The sequence below is a fragment of the Squalius cephalus genome, assembly GCF_949319135.1.
Source record: "Squalius cephalus genome assembly, chromosome: 22".
NCBI lineage: Eukaryota > Metazoa > Chordata > Actinopteri > Cypriniformes > Leuciscidae > Squalius > Squalius cephalus.
In genome coordinates this window covers 19,724,034-19,745,349 of record NC_137143.1, presented here as the reverse complement: position 1 = coordinate 19,745,349, position 21,316 = coordinate 19,724,034, and the positions used below count along the sequence as shown (strand labels likewise).

The following is a 21,316-nucleotide window of genomic DNA, read 5'->3' as shown; positions in this document are numbered from 1 at the left end:
TCTTGCTTTCATTTATTGATTGCATTGAAAAAAAAACAAAAAAAACATCAGTTCAGTACTATCATTACTGTAATATTGTTGCACCTTGTCAGGGTTTATTTTGTTTCTGATTATACATTATCTCTTACGTAACATATAATGAACAAAAAGCAAGTTTCAGAACAGTGTATATCCTCCAGATATTCCCGCATATGCATAATATATCAACATTTATGGATAACAATGTAGAAATTAAACTTAGCAGCATGATTTTTCTTAATTTAAAGTGTGCATTTGTTTCCTCAATCTCGCATGCTCCACGTTTGTTGTGGCCGCTGAGGCTCCCTTACTAATAATAATACACATAAAAGATTATAATGCACTTTCATCATCAGATAGATCATTTCTTTTCACCCCTATAGTCGTAAGCGGTACGCCTTCAGACATACTTCTCATTATGGGTTTTGTTTACACTCTTGTTCTCAGTCAGATGGGGCACACAACTGGCGTTAAACAGCCCATAAAGTAACAATACTGTGCATATTAATTGCAGCGATAAACAGTATTACCGTATGCCGGCACAAGTCTACTTCAATGACATGTTTTTATGTTTTTCCTAGGCTATATTTCTCCTCTCATGACTTGGCGGGCCAAATCAAAGGTCATCACGGGCCAGCTTTGGCTTGCGGGCCCTGGTTTGGGCATCTCTGGTCTAGAAGTTTGGCATCTAAGCCCGAACAAAGCCATCTTACAAAGACTTTGAGACTGTATATTTGGGGAATGGCAGCTCTTTGTGTTTGTCTGGGGATACATCTGTCTGTCTGCTTGTGTGCAGGCTTTTCTGTTAATTAGGACAAGAGGCTACTGTGAGCTTTGTTCTGCTTTTATACTTTGTATTTATGGAAAAATACACACCCACACGCATACGCACACAGATAATCAGGGCGCAAAAACAACTCTTCATCAACGGACATGAACCAGCCTACAGTATTTGTAACCACGGATGAAAAGCAGGGGTTGCGAGGGCAACAGATGGATAGAAACATGCGAGCGCACGCACACATCGAAGTGTTTGTTGTTGCATGGCCAACATTCCTTTGGGCACAGATCTGAAACTGTGCCCCTGTCCATGCTCGGGTGAATCTGACTCCAGTTAGTCCACACTGGGAGGAGGCAGAGAGCTGAGCCTGAGCCAAAGCCTCTCCTCTGCCTCTTTCAGCTCCAGCCGAATTTAATCCGGTTGGCCGAAAGCCTTCTGTTGTCGCAGACAGGAAGTATAGGGGGAGTCAAGGACGAGTCAGTGTCCCACTGAGACAGGTCTGGGGGACGGGTGTCTTGGAGGGAGGTGGCTGACTGCTGCTGTAAAGCAATGGATACCCTCACAAGACCTTGCTGGAGAGATCCTGATGGGCTTCCTTTTGTTTTAGGAGATGACTGAACATGGGACATAAATTTGAACAGAACTAAACATTGCGGGGAAATGCCTTCTCTGACGTTCTGGCATAGTACTGCCTACATAGGCAGCATAATTATGTTGCATTCTAAGATACATGTATCTTTAAGATATTTTCTTCCAAGATATGACTTTTGATGTTTTTGAATGATGTCTCTAATGCTCACCCAGGCTGCATTTATTTGATCAAAAATACAGTAAAACGGTATTATAGCATAGTATTGTTTTCTATTTGAATACATTTTAAAATGTAATTTATTCCTGTGATGGCAAAGCTGAATTTTCAGCATCCATTACTCCAGTCTTCAGTGTCAGAATGATCCTTCAGAAATCATTCTAATATGCTGATTTGCTGCTCAAGAAACATTTATGATTAACAATAATGTTAAAAAATTGAAATGTCATGCTAATTAATGTTTTTGTGTAACCATTATACATATATATATATATATATATATATATATATATATATATATTTTTTTTTTTAAGGGTTATTTGATTAATAGAAAGTTCAAATGAACAGTGTTTATTTGAAATATAAATCTTTTGTAACATAATAAATGTCTTCATTGTCACTTTTGATCAATTTAATGCATCCTTGGAATTTTTTTTTTTTACTTAACCCCTTTTGAATACATACTTTTGAACGGTACTGTATATATAAAGTATTATCCATAAAAAAAAGGTTATTGATCGATATGTTTTATGACACGTGTGGGTGCCTATGTAGAGCATTCCAAATCAGTCACCTAGGCGGTTCCATTTTAGTTATGATGCCTTCTTATAATAAAAAAGGAAGAAGGAAGGTATCAAGACATTTCTGAAATCAATGTTTGAGTAGCATCCTGTCTACTAAGATGCCTTATTTCGGTCTGGTGAAGGCAATATTGCATGTGTCTTTCTCGGTCTATGGTATCCCACAATCCTCTGCATATGATTCAGCTGTTGGTGGAAGCTTCAAAGTAAAAAATTTAAATAAAACTATATCGTAAATATCCATTTTTTTCATGTTCTGATACCATTTCTACCTGGAAATATTCAATGTAGTCAATACATATTCATTTGGTTATCTTTAATGCTCATTTGAATTTGTTCTAGCTCATTTTATGTAGCCTTGTGATGCCTGGAAGCCTGTCTTGAAACCAGTTTCCTTCATGGGCAACTTCTTACAAAAACTTTATAATAACTGACTGACTGGACAGGTTTAAGCTGAGTCTTTCAGTCTATCATTCTGTCTATCCATTCATATTTCTCTCTCCCTCAGGTAGTTGTATTTAAGAGACAGGTCAGGGACTGGCTCGCTGTTTTAAAGCACTTAAAGAACTGCAGAGTGCCGCAGACACACACTGAGAGTCATTAAAACCTGCGTCTTCTCGTTAATATTGCCCAGTTCGGCTCTATTAATGAGAGCTCAATAGCGGCTGACCTTTATTAACACCGTAATGAAATATCAATACTGTCTCCTCTGGTTATGCTCTGCAGAGAACAAGAGAAACAAATCAGTGTGTAATTAATCTCGCACACTTTTCATACAGAGCTGGCTGCGGGGAAGGGAACGTGACACCAAGAGACCAGCTTAAACACATTTCCAGTCCTGAAGAGAATGTAAAGCGATTACACCTCAGGACAGCTGGCAGAATCTTGCCGACTTGAGATAGATCCAACGAGAGACGAGTTTCATCCATACAGACTCTCACACGCTTGAGTCGACCGTTATGAGGAGCATTTCACAGCCCAACGGGCCCTGACCTCACCTCTCCCCGACACATCACTCGCTCCCTCGGGAGAGAAGGGAAGCAGAGAGGTGATAAGGGGAAGGTGAGGAGGAAAGCGACGGTGGAGGAGATGAAAGTGGAGAGAGAGTGCAACCAGAAGTTATGATTCTCCTCATCTCCCACACACAGGAAGCTTTGGATCATCTGGGAATGACTGGGACACACACACACACTTCACACTGATCGATTCCATAATCAGGCGAGGCAGAGTGGACACGTTCTAACCCAGACCTGACACAACTAGGCAAGCACACACACACACACACACACACACACACACACAGACACACGCGCCCACAGACCACATGGCCTCTGGCAGAGACAAGAGACAGGTAATGAAAAGCAACAGCCTGGACAATCTGGCTCGAACAGATTCACAGAGCTGCTGAGACAGACATGCAGGGCTTTTAACACACACACACACACACACACACACACACACACAAAAGACAAAAGATGCAGCGCTGCAGAACATTTAAGCACTTTGATTTTATGTGATTCAAATCCGTGACTTAACATTATGATACATCATGACATCTGACAAATGAAAAGAACATTTATGCTACATTAAGCTAAATAGCACCATGGGATTTAAAGGGATAGTTCAGGTATAAATTCAAATTCCATCATTCACATCCATCATTACTCATCCTCTTATCTTAAATTGCATGTCTTTTGTGGAACACAAAAGGAGAGGTTTATAACAGATTGTCCAAGCTGCTCTTTTCTAGTGGTCAACCTTGTGGTCAATTTTTTTGATGGTAAAAATAAGAGTCCTTATTGGCTGAACAGAAAAACGTATCGGCTAATGCTAATAATTAAAAAATACCAAATAAGTAGATATATTGGACTCTTTTCCAAGCAAAAATTATAAAGCTCAAAGTTCAATGCCAAGCGAGATATTTTATTTAACAGAAGTCGACTACATCGAATGGCTCGTTTGGACTACATCCCTCTACTTCCTTCTTTAATGACGTCACTAGAACCGTTTTTTGACTAACCTCCGCCCACAGGAATGCTTCCTCAACTTCCCCAAAATTTGTGTATGTACTTGCACACTTCTTATAACTTACTGTGTTTACTCAGCTCTTCCGGTGATTTTCTGAAGTAAAACTGACGCTTCATCTTTTGTGTGATGTACAATAAACTTTATTAAACTCATCAGTATATGTTTGATCATCATTCAGACAGCAGACTTGTAGGCTATTAATAAATAATGGATACATACAAGCAGATGACAAATACGTTATAATAACCGTAATTAAACTACTAAACTATACCTGTTCCATCTCTATACAGCACTCTGACTCTGTAGGCATTATTGTCCGACTCGAAATGAACACCGTTACTGAGAGTTTCTGATATTATCATCATTCCGTGAGATGAAATTGTCCTGAGAGACTGTGCGCAAGCTCATGAAGCTCCGCCCCCTGGGTCGTCCAGCAGCAGCTCATTTGCATTTAAAGGGCACACACTAAAACAGCTCGTTTTTCTGAGCCCCAAAAAATGACAATTTAAACATGCTGTAAAAAATGATCTGATGGGTATTTTGAGCTGAAACTTCACATACACACTCTAGGGACATCAGAGACTTATTTTACATCTTGTGAAAAGGGGCATAATACGGGACCTTTAATAGTGAGAACTGGAACTCTAATCTAAAATGTGACCGTTATTATTATTAATAAAGAAATAATATTAAACAAAATAAGACACATTATTATTGTAGTAGTGCATTATAAAATAAAATAAATAAAAACAGCACAACAGTAAAATTACAATACCAATATTTATGCCTGTCGCACACTGTTCATTCTCAAACATCAAACTTTTGAATGCTTTTTGTCCGTTTGGAGCTTGACAGTTCCACCTTCATTGTATAGAAAAGAGCATTAACATTCTTCTAAACTTCTCCTTTTGTGCTCCACGGAGGAAAATAAGGGGTTTGGAATGTCATGAGGGTGAATAAATGATTCATTTGAACTTCTATCAGTAGAATTATGCCTTTCCTAAACCCATTAAAACACACACAACCAATTCCATTTAATTCCTGTATGATATTATAGATTCATGCTATTAAAGAGGAAAGAGACAGAAACGGGGAAGGCTGCTTGTAAAGTGCATAAGATGGACATATTTGCCATGAGGGGCATAATACAAGATGACAGTTGCATTAAAAGGCATATGCAGTGCAGAAAGACGGGGAGAGGGGCTGCTTGTTAGCTGCTGTAATCAGACAGGTGATGGCAAGCAGGTTAAGAGGTGTGTAGAGGTGATGGGGTCTCGGTGTGAGAGGGTAATTGGTATTCAGACCTTATCAGATGTGTGTGACATTAAAGTGAATGTGAACTCACACCATTGCAAGCAACTGCACCAGGCTTCTTCAACCCACTAATTACTGCATAAATATTCCAATTAGTCTACAGGTACTGATGGCGGAGGATTGCGCTCCTGATGGGAAAATGTGTGCGTGAGAGAGACAGATGGAAATGGAGAGAGGTAAATGTTAGGATGGGTATATGTGTGTAGACAGCTGGCCATCTCCCATGCGCCGCCTGTTGTGTACAACATTGAAATGGGAGAGCATATTCAGGTAAGACTACTAATCTAAACACTAAGTGGACATGCAGACAATGCCTTAGTCTATTTAACAATATTACTGTTTTCCATAATCTTTGACGCAGTTGGTGGCCGACGTGCTGCGACTGAAGAAAACTTCTTAAGTTTTAAGAAAACATCTTCATCAGTTTGCAACACATGTGCTGCAAATGCTCACAACGCAACCAAAAAGTAAGGTACAAAAGATGTTTTTTTTCCCCCTCAACCCTCAGCGAAAAAACCCAAAAAACAAATACAGAACATTACTATTGTTAAATATTATTATAATTTAAAATAATTGTTTTCTAATTCAATATATTTTAAAAAGCAATTTAGTCTTCAGTGTCACATGATCCTTCAGATATCATTCTAATATGTCGATTTCCGATTTCATTATTATCAATGTTGAAAACAGTGCTGCTTATTGTTTTTGTGGAAACCATTTCTTTTTTTGCAGGATACTGTGATGAATATAAAGTTCAAAAGAACAGCATTTGTTTGAAATATAAATCTTTTGTAACATTAACAATGTCTTCACTGCCACTTTTGCCAAACTTTTTGCCGAATAAAAGTTTTGAACGGTCGTGTACAACTCAGACAAATACTAAATGCGATAGTTCTCACAAATACTAAACGCTGTCATCATTTACTCAGCCCCTTTTGCTATTACTCAACCCCATGTTGTTCCAAGCCTGTAGTAATCATTTATATCTGTGAAAATTAGAATGCTTTTACTTTTTTCTTCTTTTTTTGGAGCTTGTTAGTATAAATCACCATCCACCATCATTGTGTGGAAAACAGAAGCTTGGACATTCTGTCCAACAACATCATCTTTTGTGTTTCATGGAAGAAAAAGTTATGTGGGTTTGAAACGACATGAGGGTGAGTAAATAATGACAGAATTTCCATTTTTGGGTGAACTTTTTCTTTCAGTCTCGTCCAACAACGTCTTCACTGACAGAGAATGTGATGTTGAAAATCTTCCAAATGTTCCATTTGCGATGTGGCTTTGTAAACACATAAGACTGTCCTAGTTCTAATTAGAGAGCACAGGTGGAAGAGAGCGTTAGATTAATGAGGGTCGTTCTCTGGTCCTGAGAGGAGGACAGATTATCTGCCTGCAGTAGGCACCACGACCCACATTCATGCTCCTGAAGAGACCTTCTCAGTCTGTCTTAGTCATTGGATTAGCAGGAGTCACTGCTCCAGGTATAGACTTATGATAACTTGTCAGAGAGAAAATAGCAAATCTTGAGATGACAGCAAACGTCATCTAACGCGGCATGAAGGGTAGAGAACTTTATGCGCCAAGTAAAACAAGATGCCAAAGGAATAATGATGACGGCTATAATAGAACTGTAGTGCAAAACCCCCCTTAAAGGCACACTATGCAGTTTCCGTTTTACTCAAACAGCGACCCCTAGAGTCTCTGTGGAGTACTTGTGGAGTAACGTTACTGTCGCAAATACCACTCAAGCAGAGCCGTCTCTGCACTCTTCCGACCGCGCGTTCTTCGTTTTATTCGTCGCCATGATTCACGTCTGAAATGCAAGCTAGTGTCTTCCATAGAGGCTGCTTCATATGTTGTTGATGTATGTGATGTAAAGCAAGTCGTGTTTCTCGCGAGATTTGGCGCGATCCCCCTGTTCGGGATGATTCGCCCTACTACGAGTTCGTTTACCATCGATATGATTTCAAAGCTGTTATATTAAGGTACAAATCTTGCATAGTGTGCCTTTAAGCAAGGCTTATTTTAATAAAACTCCACTAACAGTGATTTGATACAAGCCACTGATGTTCATTAGGTAATTTAATAACAATACAACAACAACAACTGTTTTAATTGTTTGAATATCAATATTAAAAGTAAACCCGGAACCTCTTATAAACTGTCCCTTCATGTAGACGACCTTCTTTTATATATAGCAAACCCCATTCCATCGTTACCGCCAGTCCTCATGATTTCTAAATCATTTGTCAAATTCTCTGGTTACAAATTGAATCTTCAAAAGAGCAAATTGTTCCCTATTAATTTAGCAGCTGAGATGCTTTCCTGACATCCTTTCCCCTTTATGTGGGCTCAGGAAGGATTCAGATATCTAGGAGTATTTATCACCAAGTCAGTCACAGCTATCTTTAGAAAAAAAAATGAATTCTTTAATTTTTGTTTATAAGGTAGATATATAAGGTAGAGAGATGGTCCTCTCTTCCAGCATAGCTATTAATTGGTCATATTAACTTGTCATTCTAAATCAGACAACTAACTCTTTTTTGTGGGGCAGCAAATGTGCACGGATAAGGCGAAAGGTTCTCGAACTCCCAAAGTCCAAGCGGTGTCTCGCTTTACCAAATTTTCAACAGTATTACTGGGCCTGTAATATCAATAAGCTTTTGAATTGGACCAACTCCTCAAAGAGTTCCTGAACATCCTGTTTGTGCCCGAATGGAATTGTCAGCCTCAAAATTCTCCCATCATTCGATGATTTACTCTCAGCTTCCTGTAAATAGTAAAAATGTCTCAGGCAGTTTAGTAGTGGCCAATACTCTTAAAATATGGGTTCAATTTAGAAAAATTTGGGGTTAATCAGACCATCAGCTCTGGCTTCCATATAGTGAACCATTCATCTTTTCTACCATCATGTTCTGATCTAGTTTTTCATGACTGGTCTTCTAGGGGTCTCAGTACCATCAAAGACCTTTATGATAAAGGAATATTTTTACCCTTTTCAGAATTGTCAGAAAGTTTTTAGCTTCCTAAAACGCATCTTTTTCCAAGTTTCCTAATCTACTTTAGTGGCACTAAAGTGTCTCTGATAATAGCTAATCTCATGATGATGATGATGATGATGATGATAATAATGCCTATTGTTTTTATCATGACTATTATAAAATGGAAGTATTCATTTTCTAACAAATAATTTTTGCACTAAAGTATAACTGATAACAACAACATCAACAACCGCAATAATAATAATAATCATTCCTATTATTATTATTGTTGCGGTTACTATTACTATTATAAAATAAAAGTATTTATATAGCAAATAGTCCTGGCAGTAAAGTGTAATTAATAATAGCTACACTTGATACACTTGAATAATCATCGTCATCACCACCTTCATCATCATCATCATCAATTATACTTGACAAACAGCACTATTTGTCATATAATTAATACTTCTGAGAAAGCGGTCTCCAGTTACTACAACTAGAAATGTTTGAATATTTTAATATGACGCTAATGAGATTGAGACTAGAATCTGTTGCGAGAAAGCAAGGGATCACGTAGGAAGGAGAGATAAAGGGGAAGTTGAAAGACTTCCCCGCCGGTCCGCTTAAGCATTCTGGGATAAATTGAATGGACCTCTGAATGACCCTGCTCATTAGCGGAGCAGAGGGAGGTTAAGGAGGAGCACACAACTGTGTGTGCGCTTGTGTTTGTTAGAGAGAGTGTGTGTGTGTGCAAGATAGAGAGAGGGATTAATGAAGAGGTTAAGGTGAGGAACACGTCTGGTGGGAAGGGTCAGGCTCTGAGACTTAGATGAGTTATGGGAAAGCTGTTCCCATGACCCACAGAGTTCATTTGTGTGGGTATGTGAGTGTATGCATGTATTGAAAATGAAGTCAACTGCATTCTAAAGCAGACACACTAAGAAGACTCCAGTGATTAGCTGAATTAATTCTAGGAGGGGCTGGAAATATTAAGTATAACAAGACTCGAGAGCATGTACATAACTCTGTTGTGCAACAGAGGACAAGCTAGAAAACCCAGAATTGAAACAGAGGCTGAATCCCAATTTGCATACACACTATCAGGGGAATCAAGCAAATACTTTAATTCAATATGAAAAAATGCTAGGTGCCATGATAAATTTTGAGGATAATAAAAGCAGTTTTTTGCCATAGCATCGTCTCGAATCATGTCGTTCCTAACCTGTATGATTTTGAGGAACTGGTGAAAAAGATGAAATGAAAGTAAATGGGGTCCAAAACAATATTAGACCAATAGTTTTCAACCTTTTTGACTCAAAGGCCCCCGTTGTCCAACACACAGTATTTACACTAAGATATTTCTGGTATTTCCGCTGTAATTATGACAAAACTGCTTGTTTTAAAATATTTTTTATTGAAATATTGAATGATTTAATGTGGTTAATTAGTTTAATATATACGATTAATTTTGTGATTCCAGAAGTTTTATATTCTGTAATATAGAATTGTATGCTCTGAAGTAAAAACAATAGTTATTGAGGGAACATAAAAAATACATACCATGTCAGTTTACATCTTGATTGTATGTGTTTATTTTTATCATTTTAATTTAGATTTAAATGATATTATTTTAATATATTACTAATAATGTATTAATTAAAATACTTTTAAGTCATCCTATGGATCCCAGCTAACAAAAATATGTTCTAAGAACGTTTTGCTAGCGTTCTCGTTAAGTTATGAAAACGTTATTTCAGAATTTTCTCTGAACATTCAAAACATCCAGGTTTTTATAAATGTTTTATAAACGTTTTGTCTTGGCTGTGTGAATATTCCATTTTATAATTTTGCAAACATTGTGTTAATGTTACACTGCGTTTTTGAGACTGTCTTTGGTTCACTGCAGTTTTAAGGAGAAAATACTCATCAATAGTGTTGAATTATGAATTTAAAAATGGTTTGTCTTAAAGCTTATTAAAAACACCACATAGACATATAAACATTAAAAGCTTGATTTTCACCACAGGGGGACTTTAAATGTTCTTTGAACATTCTAAAACAAGTAGCATAACAAAATTAAAGAATAACATCCGACTAAAACAAGAATGATGTAAAAATAATGTTTTTGTGCTTACATTTTGAGAACATTATTAAAGAACAGATACCTTTGAAAGAGCGTTATATTAACGTTACTGAAGGAACGTTTGTTCATGCATATAACTTTGAGAGAACCTTGCCAGAATGTTAGCTGAAGTTCTGAGAACATTTCCTGTTAGCTGGGTTAGAACCCACTGACTACATAGGACAGTATGCCAACTGAAATTCAGCCACGATAGTTGCAGCATTTTCAGCATCCTAGTCATTGAAGCTGTAGCTGTTGTCCTGCTCTGATGGGGTGTTCTGGGAGGGCAAATAGCTGCTCTTCAACTTGAAAAGGTCACAGACAGCTTGAAGGACAGGCTGATCATTAAGTTGATTCTAAAAGCACTGTTTGTAATAGCGCAAGAGTGTCTCTTCAGAATGTTGTTCACAGGAGACTAGGGACCATCCACACCAAGTATGCTCAGACACACCATAGCTGAGAAGTCATTTTGTCAGAATGATGGCAAAAATGTGAGGCCAAGACAAACACTCTTGGAAAGATATGTAAGCACGCACACTCGTACACTCAAATCCATTACCAGGTGAGAACGCCAAACCCATTACACACTAATCAACGGTAGGTAAGCGGGTTCTTGGAAGCATTCTTGCTTTTACATGTACGTCAAAAGATGAGACTAACCTCTCTGTCGATGCCTGAAGCGATGGTACTGATCTCTCCTGTGGCTCCGTTAATGGTAAACATGTTAGGAATGGGGATGTGAGGCGTCTGGCTCAGGATGCGATAGTGCACCAGCCCGTTCGCCGTGGTGCTGTCGTCGGCATCAAAGGCCGTAACCTGCATTACAGAAGTGCCTGCAGAGGAAGAGAGGTAAACAAGCGTGAATCAAAACACTAGCGCATGCATAATCGCTCAGTTTCTGTCACAAAACAGCTGTGCTTCTTTGTCCGAGTCGCTAAGAAAAAACACGCACAAGCTGTGGCTATTTGATCGGTGATTAAAAAATGTGTGTGGTGCTCCCGGTGTCAGAGCAATGTCCAGACGTCACATCTGATTACGCGGCCTTTCTCACCTAAGCTGTCTCTTCTTCATCATCCCTGATTCTGCTCTCCATACAAAATCTGCTCAGTTAATGAGGGTCCGTCTGCCTCTCTCACCTCCATCACATTCGTTATCAATCAGTCCTGTGAGGGCAGTGTCAAACTCGAAACAAAATTACTGATAAAAATGTCTGTTGAAGTTTTTATTATTTGAAGTTTTTTTTTTTTATAGGCTTATTTGTTATTATTTGAAGACCCCGCCCCCGTCCAATATTTAATTCAAATTAAAATGTTAAATGAATAATGATTATAAATTAAATACATTATAAATGTATCAATTATTAATTATATGATAATGTTCATATATATATCTTTCTATATTTAATTTTTCTAGGTGAACTTGATATGTTATGTGAGAATATGTATTTCATATCATCAATATTTGAATATTATCAATATTATGTTGTTGCCATAACACACACACTACATCATGATTTATTTTGTTCATATTTGTCTCTACATTTTTTTAAAATGTTTATTTTGTTTTGACACACATTTTCATTATTTTGGCCATAATCATCAACTAAAATTTAATTTCCATAGTTTGATTATATGCCATTGCAATCAGAGTGGCGAGTTTAAAATGAATAATTATGTCTTGGCTAAACAACCAAAAAAAAAATGTGTGTGCCAACTTTAAAAGCCTCTTCCCTTGACTCTATTTGTTCTAAGTCGCATGTTTAAAAACAGCAATCAACAGTGTGAAATGTGTTTGCGTGAGTGTGAAGCGTCAGGTGCCGGATGATGCGGCTGGGGGTCCGTCTGGCCATTAGTCCCCTAAAAATGTTTATCGATTTCTGAGAGCTTGTCTCACACCATCTCAAATGTGAGTGAGCAATTAGGGGCCTCGAAATAGAGGATAAACCTCCTTGCGACGTGGGCAAAATGTCACCCTGTCATTCCGTGTTAATGTCATTCTGTCGCTCCTGTGTTCCCGTCATTTCTGTCATTTAATATTAATGGCCCCGCTGACCCAGAAAGCCGGTCCGAGGGGAGCGGCCGCACGGTGAGCTTTGCGCGAGACCTCGCGCGTTCGCAGGTTTATCCAGCCCAGCTGTAATTGTGCGGAGATAGTGTCATCATTTTGTGACAACACACCTACGAGGGGATAATTGTGGCTGAGAGTTCTATTTCAAAGTTCATTAAGTTTCAGAGCAGAATCTGTCACTACGCCCCATGAGAAAGAGGAAAAGGAAGAAATGAGCGAAGGGAGAAGAAAAACAATTAAGCCCTCTTCTGATAGGGCTACATCAATTTTTGAACAACCAGAGAGTGAGCGAGCACATGCGGAGGGATGAAGAAGACAAAAGAGTTGCATGTCAACTCTGTCGCCTTCAATTTTCAATGAGTGCCATTCTGTAACAGGATTAAATGCTCTTTATGTGTAAAAGTGAGAGAGATGACCATGCAGGAAACAGTTAACCCCTGGGCCTTTTCAATTGCTTTTTAATTTGAAAACTAATTCAATGCTGTAATTGCTTTTCGACTTAAACCACTGAAGCTCAAAATTCCTCCTTTCATTAGACGCATGCTGGTCGGCAGCCTCTCTCTTTCACAGGTATATAAGAAATTGGGGAGTCATTAGTTTTAACAAGTTTAACATAACCAGCCTGAGAATGGAAACCGACCCTTGCAGCGCCGGCTTGGTTAAAAGCAACTTATTCTTTCCAATCTTTTCCCATTTCAAGGCTGTCTGATGTGAAAATAAGTATTCTTCTCGAACCCCGCCGCCACTCGGTCGCAATTTTCACTCGCTTACGGTACGGCTGGATCACAACATGCTTACATTGAAAATACGACATAAAAGCTCTCTATACATGGCTGTCCATCCGAGACAAGCTGCTAGCCAGACTAAACCAGTCCTCCAAGCTGTTATCACTCCGTTTTCCACTGCAGATTACACTCAGCACTGTCTCACACCACCCTCACGGTGAGCCTTTCAAAGCAAATCTGTTTTGTCGGGGCCGTAGCCATATGGAGTCCTTTGAGGACTATGAAGAGGCAAATGACTTTTCCTGCAAAAAAGAGCCAGAGGCAGACGCCTACTTTAAGTCCATTAAACTGATTGAAACATTCCTCTCTCCTCTCAGCGCTCACTTTTGCTCTCTCTTCTTCTCTCTCGCGTGCGGACGTCAGGGCCTAATTAACCCCTATAGCCAGCTGTCTGAGGCTGAGTGTTGAGTAGCGTCCTATCATCCACTGTTAGCACATTTCCTTATCGGTTGTGTGAGCTGGAAGTGTGAAAACTACATTTTCTAACCGTGCCGCTCTTTTGGTGTGGCTTGTTTTTATCTGGAACAGACAGCGAAAATATCCCCTTGTCGCTAGTTATTTAGGCAGGAGAACAGAAAGGAAAGTAAACAAGGATACATGTGACTAAAATACGAGGCAGGATCAATGTTGATTTTTGAGGCCAGTAAAATGCAAAACAACAGAATAGTTTGGAGAAATCATTTCAATGGATAATTGGCTAGAGCGGTTCCTCAAGCTCGCAAACACCAGTTTTCTGAACACTATCATTGCGTGGTGCAGCTGACTTTTTGGCATGCAAATTTTCTACAGGGTATTGAGGAAAAAAAGTCAAAATTATGGTTAATTATTATGAAAAGTACAAGAAAACTTTCTCTGTCTTTGAGAATGTGAGAACAGCCTTAACTGCTTCATAGATTGTTACTAAAACAGGATAAGGCCGAAAAAAACGAAAAAAAAAAAAACCCTGTATTTATATTGCTATAGTCTGGACTGTGAATATTCTGTTCCTCCTTACAGAATACTAAACTTTAATACACTGCAAACATCCATTCCACAATATCCACATCACTTTATCTGAACCAAAATGTATATTTCTCTCTGAATACACTGATCCCAAGCCCATGTTCTGTTCTGGTGCTGTAATATATTATCTCACGATTTCCATATATTATGTCGCGACACATTTTACTATCATAATAAAAAGTATTTTAGAGCAAAGAGTTAAATGGAGACAAAATGAAGGATAGAACTTCAGCCTAAAAAGAATCTTGAAAGAAAATGGGAAAACATGCACCAATGTTTGTCTTGTAATAACTACTACTTGTCAACTACTCGTGGTTTATGTTACTGTTAATTTTTTTTATAGTTTGTGTCAACATGTGTTTATTAATTGACAGCCCAATGTTTGCAACAATTACATCTCTTATATGTATTGTAAAAAACATTTTAAAAAAAGTGTGTTAAGAAAGACAAGCGGTTGAGGTAGTCGACTACCCTACTAGTCTATGCCAGCCTTAGTAATACACAAATAAATAAAAAACAAACATTGGTGAATGTCATTCAATTTTCTTTGGAATTAATCTTTCAAAATAAACCAGAAACATGAATTAAGAAAGTCTTTAAAATTTAAAATAGTTTTATGTAAAATTACATCCAGGATCTGTAAGAGAACCACAATTTAATTTCCACATCTACACACATTTTTTTATGAAAATAAAAGCTTAATTGACTTGACATGAAGCGCAAATTAATATTAACTTACTTTTTACTACACTTTTTAGTTTGCAGTCATGCCAATGCATCAGCACTCATGGAAAAAAAAAGGCTGGATTCACACTAAACAGTTTAATTTGATCCAGGTCTGAATCACCGATGAATTGGATTAAACTTAAATTGGATCAGTCTTCTAAATGCGTAGTAATTGGGTGATTACTTGTGTTTAGGCAGCAACAAACACAATTCAATTACTCTCTGTGTCTACACCTCCAAATAGGTATTACGTTGGCACTGAAATCAGTAATGTATCATTTAAAGTTGGATCTCTCAGTTGAATTGATCTGATAAGTTCACATACATCTGTGGCTGGTGATAAGGACACTTCCCTGCATGCTCCTCTTTGAACGTGGCCTGTAGTGCAGGGGCTGATGGAAAATCCGCTGTAATACTTCAGAGACACTCTGATATGAGCATCTGTTTGGTCTAAGCTTCCCTTGGTGAGTTAAACTGATAAACATGTTCCTTCAACGTTCACGTTTAAAATATACAAAACATCTGCTGTGATTAAATCCTTGTGATCACAGAAGATCAACGGGCAATATTGGCATTGCCATTTTCAAGGCAATGAGATTAACTGTGGTCTCACGAGGGACGAGAGCGGAGTTTAGCCTAAATTCGCCAGGACTTCATGTATTTAATTCACATAAAACATGGAAGATGTCAGCATGGACAGCAGAGGGATAATGGAACAGCCTGTAACACATCCGTTTTCCATGGATAATTTACAGTGCTTGTTTGGCGTGGAGCAGACCCATGCTCTACTGAAGGGAAACAGAAAATATTGTGCTGCTCTTTTTTCTCTTTGTTTATGAATTCCCATGAGAATCAAGTTTTCTTTGAGGAGAGCTCAACAAAATAAAGACTAAAGTTTTGTCCTCGGAGGCAAGCTATTTGGGACATAACATCACAAAAGTTAGACCCAATCTGACTCATAGTCTATGCTTTCGCTGCTCAGCCAGTCGACTCTGATGCCTAACAAACCGAAGAGGTGGAGAATAAAGGAAGAATCTGAACCTGTGTTTGTTAAGACACAACGGGAACGCTGGTTCAAAGAGCACAGAGAAGCGTTCACAGAAAGGGGGGATTCAGATGGGGTATTCAATTAATCATCAAGGGAAAGCATAAGATTCCCGTCTTGAATTATTACATGATAATAATAATCTGACACATACCCCCTAATCTCATACCGCATCTTAAAAATAACAATCAGCGCATATATCCTGTTATTGTCCGCTGTGCACACAAATCCATAATCAACATTTGAATATATCAATCATTAGCAGTTTTCCACCATTGAGCAAAACAGTTCTAAGAACGGTACGGAATGGTTCACATATACACATATACACATATATATATATATATATATATATATATATATACACACACATCATTGCATATATCATAATATAATAACAGCATAACTTAATATATTAAAATAACAATATTAATAATATTATTAATAACATGAACTAATACTGAAAAAAGTAAAAAAAAAGAATAATAATAATAATAATACAACATTATATATATGACGTGTGTGTGATCTCAAAATATTATAACCAAATAATATTACAAAAAATAGAATGTATATTAAACCTCCATATGAAATGATGCCATAAGCCGGTGATGATGATTTCAGTCAATTTCATTACCAGCATTGTAATTCATGTAATTCATCGTCACCTTATACAAAGTTCTATCATAAAACTCTAGATGGAGCGGGTTGATAGGTCTTTAACTCAACCTGCTTGCAATCACATCGTTATCTATAGGGCACAGCTGATTGGTTCCTGCTGTATCAGTAGCCAATAAGCTCCCGTACACTGAAAAAAATGATAGTTGAATTAACTAAAAAAAATTATCGTAAGTGGTTGCATACAATTGATTTTAGCTACATTTAAACAAATGCATTAAGTTGAACTTAATAAATTTTAGTTCAACTTAATGCATTTGTTTAAATGTAGCTAAAATCAATTGTGTGCAACCACTAACGATAAATTTTTGTAGTAAATTCAACGAATAATTTTTTTCAGTGTACTCAACCTTAAAATACTTGGATAGCATTTGCTTAGCAGTGCAGCGCACTTTCAGAAACCCTCCACCTTCCCCAGCTCAACCTGTATAGATCTGCTGTGGGTAATTCATGTACACTATATTGTACAGCAGCAACATGTCTTACTTGCTCACAGCAGCGTGTCGTGTATGTATTGACAGCAGCAGCAGGCATAGCAGATCAATTCCAACAAGACCAAACTTATCAACACTGTCATACCCATTACCATGCCAAACAATCCGAGAGCTGTCATGACAGAAATGCTTTTCCTTGATGACATAAGAAATGAAATTATAAACTGAAAAAATCATCACAACTTTGTCATCATCAAGAGTATAATCATTACCATGACCTTTATTGTGGATACGTACCAGGTTTGGACCATTCAGCGACTGATCCGTTGTAGACCTGGTTCTTGAACTCGGGTCTGTTGTCATTCATGTCAATGACATAAATGAACAGATCAATAGGAGGCTCCATTTGGTTCCCATTAATATCCACTGCATGGGCTCTGAGCTGTGGACGAGACAACAATAAAAGCACATTAATTAACAATTCATAATTTGCCCATAACTTCACCTCTGCAGAGGCTTCTGTGGAAAGCACAGCACTGATATTAAATCAGATTTAAGAAACTCAGAGGCATTTAAGATCTCAGCGTACTCGGCGGAGGCACTGAATGGAAATTGCATTCATATTTCATACAAGTTAGATATGGGATCCGTTGGGACGGTGTTGCCTTGTTCCTATCTGAAATCCATGAGTTATAATTCAGAGGACTTTCAGAAGAAGAGAGTGTGAGATAGAGTTAAGAGTTAATAAAGAAAATACATACAGTACGTATATATATATATATATATATATATATATATATATATATATATATATATATATATATATATGTTAAAAAAGAGAGGGATAGAGGAAAGGTTTAAGGCTGGATTAACTTCAAATTCTCTTCTTAGAATTTATTCACTACAGAACATGTGCACGCACTAAATAAAACTATTATCCTAAAATCCCTCACAAGAATTATATCCCAAATAAGAGGGTTGCATTGCTCCATACGCTATACACAGGAACATCGAGATTCTATATGCATTTCTGCAGTAATACGACACCTGCCGCCAAAAGCTCTCATTTAATATTGCCCCGAGACGACAGGTTTTTGTTGTGCACGGCAAAACTAACTGTCAAGCAAACAAATAAATAAAGACGCACAACAGGAAAATCTGTTTCCTCAGCTGCTGTGCTTAGCATTCTGCAAGGGTTGGCTGTGTGTGTGTGTGTGTGTGTGTGTGTGTGTGTGTGTGTGTGTGTGTGTGTGTGTGAGAGAGAGAGAGAGTGTGAGCATGTAGATATGTGTGAGATTGTCTTTTGTTAGTGGCTGAGACACTGCATCTTTGATCTGTCGACCCACGGGAGCGTGCGGACTGCAAATGTGTGGCTTAATGGCATTATTAACATGCTAGCTGACAGAACTGAAACATTAGACAGCGACAGAGAGAGATGGTCAGAGAAACAGAGAATCCTCCTCTAGTTCTTTATCCTTTTGTTTATTTTCTTCTCTTGCCACTGTGTCAAAGCCATCAGCTCTTAAATTCTGCAACACACTCTAGTGGTGGGAGACTTGTGGGCAGTGAAGAAAAACTATTGAAAACTCACAAAATGAGGGAAAACTAGAGATAGAGGATCAGTGTTCATGCCTGCAGCACATTTACCATGGTCATTTTGAGCATAGGGCAGTGTTTCCTAAGTTTTTTTAGTGTTGTGTACCCCCACAGCACCCCTTCATCATTATCATTAATATTATCAGAGTGGTCATTATTACAATGACTCACTTATGAACAAAACACAATCAATACAGTTAGTAAAATGTCCTTGCTTTAATGAGACATTTGAGCCTGTTTGCCGTTCACAGGTTTTAACAGTTCTGGGCCAATCATGGAGAAACTTTGAGAAAGACTTAAAAGTGAATACATCTGTGAATACATCTTAAAAGTGGTTTATGTCAACATGAAAAACAGCATTTGCAACCTATATTACTTCCATAATGTTTAAAAATGTTGGAGATGTAACTCTGTACATTCATGCCACTTCTCCTGTTAGGCTAAATAAAGTGGCAGAGCAAATTACATCAGTGTAATAATGTAAAATAGTGTATTTTTTTTTTTTTTATTTAAGAAATAATACTTTAATTCAGAAAGGATGCATTAAATTGACCACAAGTGACTGTAAATACATTTATAATGTTACAAAAATACTATTTTGAACTTTCTATTCATCAGAATCCTCCAAAAAATGTATCACGCTTTCAAAAGAGCAAGAGATCGCATAAGAAAGAGACCGAGAGCGAAAAAAAGAGAGGGATAGAGGAAAGGTTTAAGGCTGGATTAGCTCCAAAATTCTCTTCTTGGAATTTATTCACTACAGAATTACATGTGCACGCACTAAATAAAACTATTATCCCAAAATCCCTCACCAGAATTACATCCCAAATAAGAGGGTTGCATTGCCCCATACATTATACACAGGAACATCGAGATTCAGTATTAATTTCTGCAGTAAAACGATATTGATATTGATATGATATTCTGCAGTAATAATGTTTCTTGAGCACCAAATCAGCATATTAGAATGATTTCTGAAAGATCACGTGACACTAAAGACTGGAGTAATGGCTTTGCCATCAAATTAGAAAATGTATTTGTAAAATATGTAAAAATAGTTATTTTAAATTGTAATAATATGTGTCTTTTTCATAAAATACATGCAGCAATGGTGAGCAGAAAAGACTTATGCTAAAAATATCTTTTTTTTAATCTTACTGACCCCAAACTTTTTAATGCTAATGTATTACGAAAACAAACTTTTTGGTATCCCTTTATATTACAGTCCAGTTCCCCATGTACTTAGAGTAATTGCAATAACTGGGTGATAACTAGATATTAACCCTGAACCTACCCCTAAACCTAACCTTAACCCATGTAGTTACCTTATTTTACCCAGTACTTTCTTAGGTAAGTACACTGCAAGTGCATGTAAAGAGCAACCAACTTTTCAATGACATTCATTGGTGAATATCACACAACAAGAGCACATTATGAAAGAATTTTGTAAGCGTTATGAAAGTAAATCTAGTCCATTTTAATTTTATGTTGACTTTAAACATATATTTTCATTTTATGTTGAGTAGGTCAGCTTTAAACATCCAGTTGCTGGTTTGGTTCCTGTGATGAGGGAGTCATCACTATTGTTAACCCAATTGTTGTTAACCATGAGCCATCACTGTTGTTAACCTCAGGTTGCTCCAGGGGGATTGTCCTTTAAGTTCATGACTGCGATCAATTGCAGCACCGGAGACACCAATTCTGGCCCTTGTGATGTACTGATTAATAAGCATTGTATTCTACTCAAGAAGGCTCTAATTGAATCGGCCTCCTCCTATGTTAAAAAGCAATAGGTACTGTATAAATCTGGGCTGTCTGCACTAGTTAGTGGTATTTGTGAACAGATATTAGATAAGGTATCATATGGATACTCATATTATGGTGAGTAACAGAGGGGCTGCACAACACCCGAGGGACCACTTAACCTTACCAGTGCTCATACGCCTATCGTCCTGACTCACTTGACTGCAAGCAGTGTCTAACTGAACATGAACATGCATTTACACTCATAATCATAAACATTAGCTCTCTTTCAAACCCTATTGAGTTGTCTCGCTGCCAATATATATATAAAAAAATACAAATACAAACCGTACTAATCATCAATGAATACATAAATCATAAACATAATACATGAATGAGTGAAAGGGGTGCAGGGTATAAAACAGGGTGTCATTTTTAGATTCATAATTTAACCTTTTATTAACAAATACAATAGTAAAAACCGTGATATTGTGAAATGTCAAAATATCTGCAATTTTCAGCAGCTATTACTGTCAAATGATCCTTCTGAAATTATATGAATACATTATTTATTTGTATTCAGCAAAGACACATTAAATTG

The 21,316-nt window shown here is 37.5% G+C and overlaps 1 protein-coding gene across 1 annotated transcript in view; it reads right to left on the bottom strand.

The window, feature by feature from the left end:
- cdh4 (cadherin 4, type 1, R-cadherin (retinal)) overlaps nucleotides 1-21,316 on the bottom strand; it is a 259,250-nt gene that overhangs the window by 25,866 nt on the left and 212,068 nt on the right. Inside the window, exons 7-8 of the mRNA XM_079857578.1 lie at nucleotides 17,674-17,818; nucleotides 11,300-11,472 (exon numbers count right to left, since the gene is read on the bottom strand). Of these exons, the coding sequence (XP_079713704.1) occupies nucleotides 11,300-11,472; nucleotides 17,674-17,818 (318 nt within the window). The remainder of the gene's footprint in view (nucleotides 1-11,299; nucleotides 11,473-17,673; nucleotides 17,819-21,316) is intronic.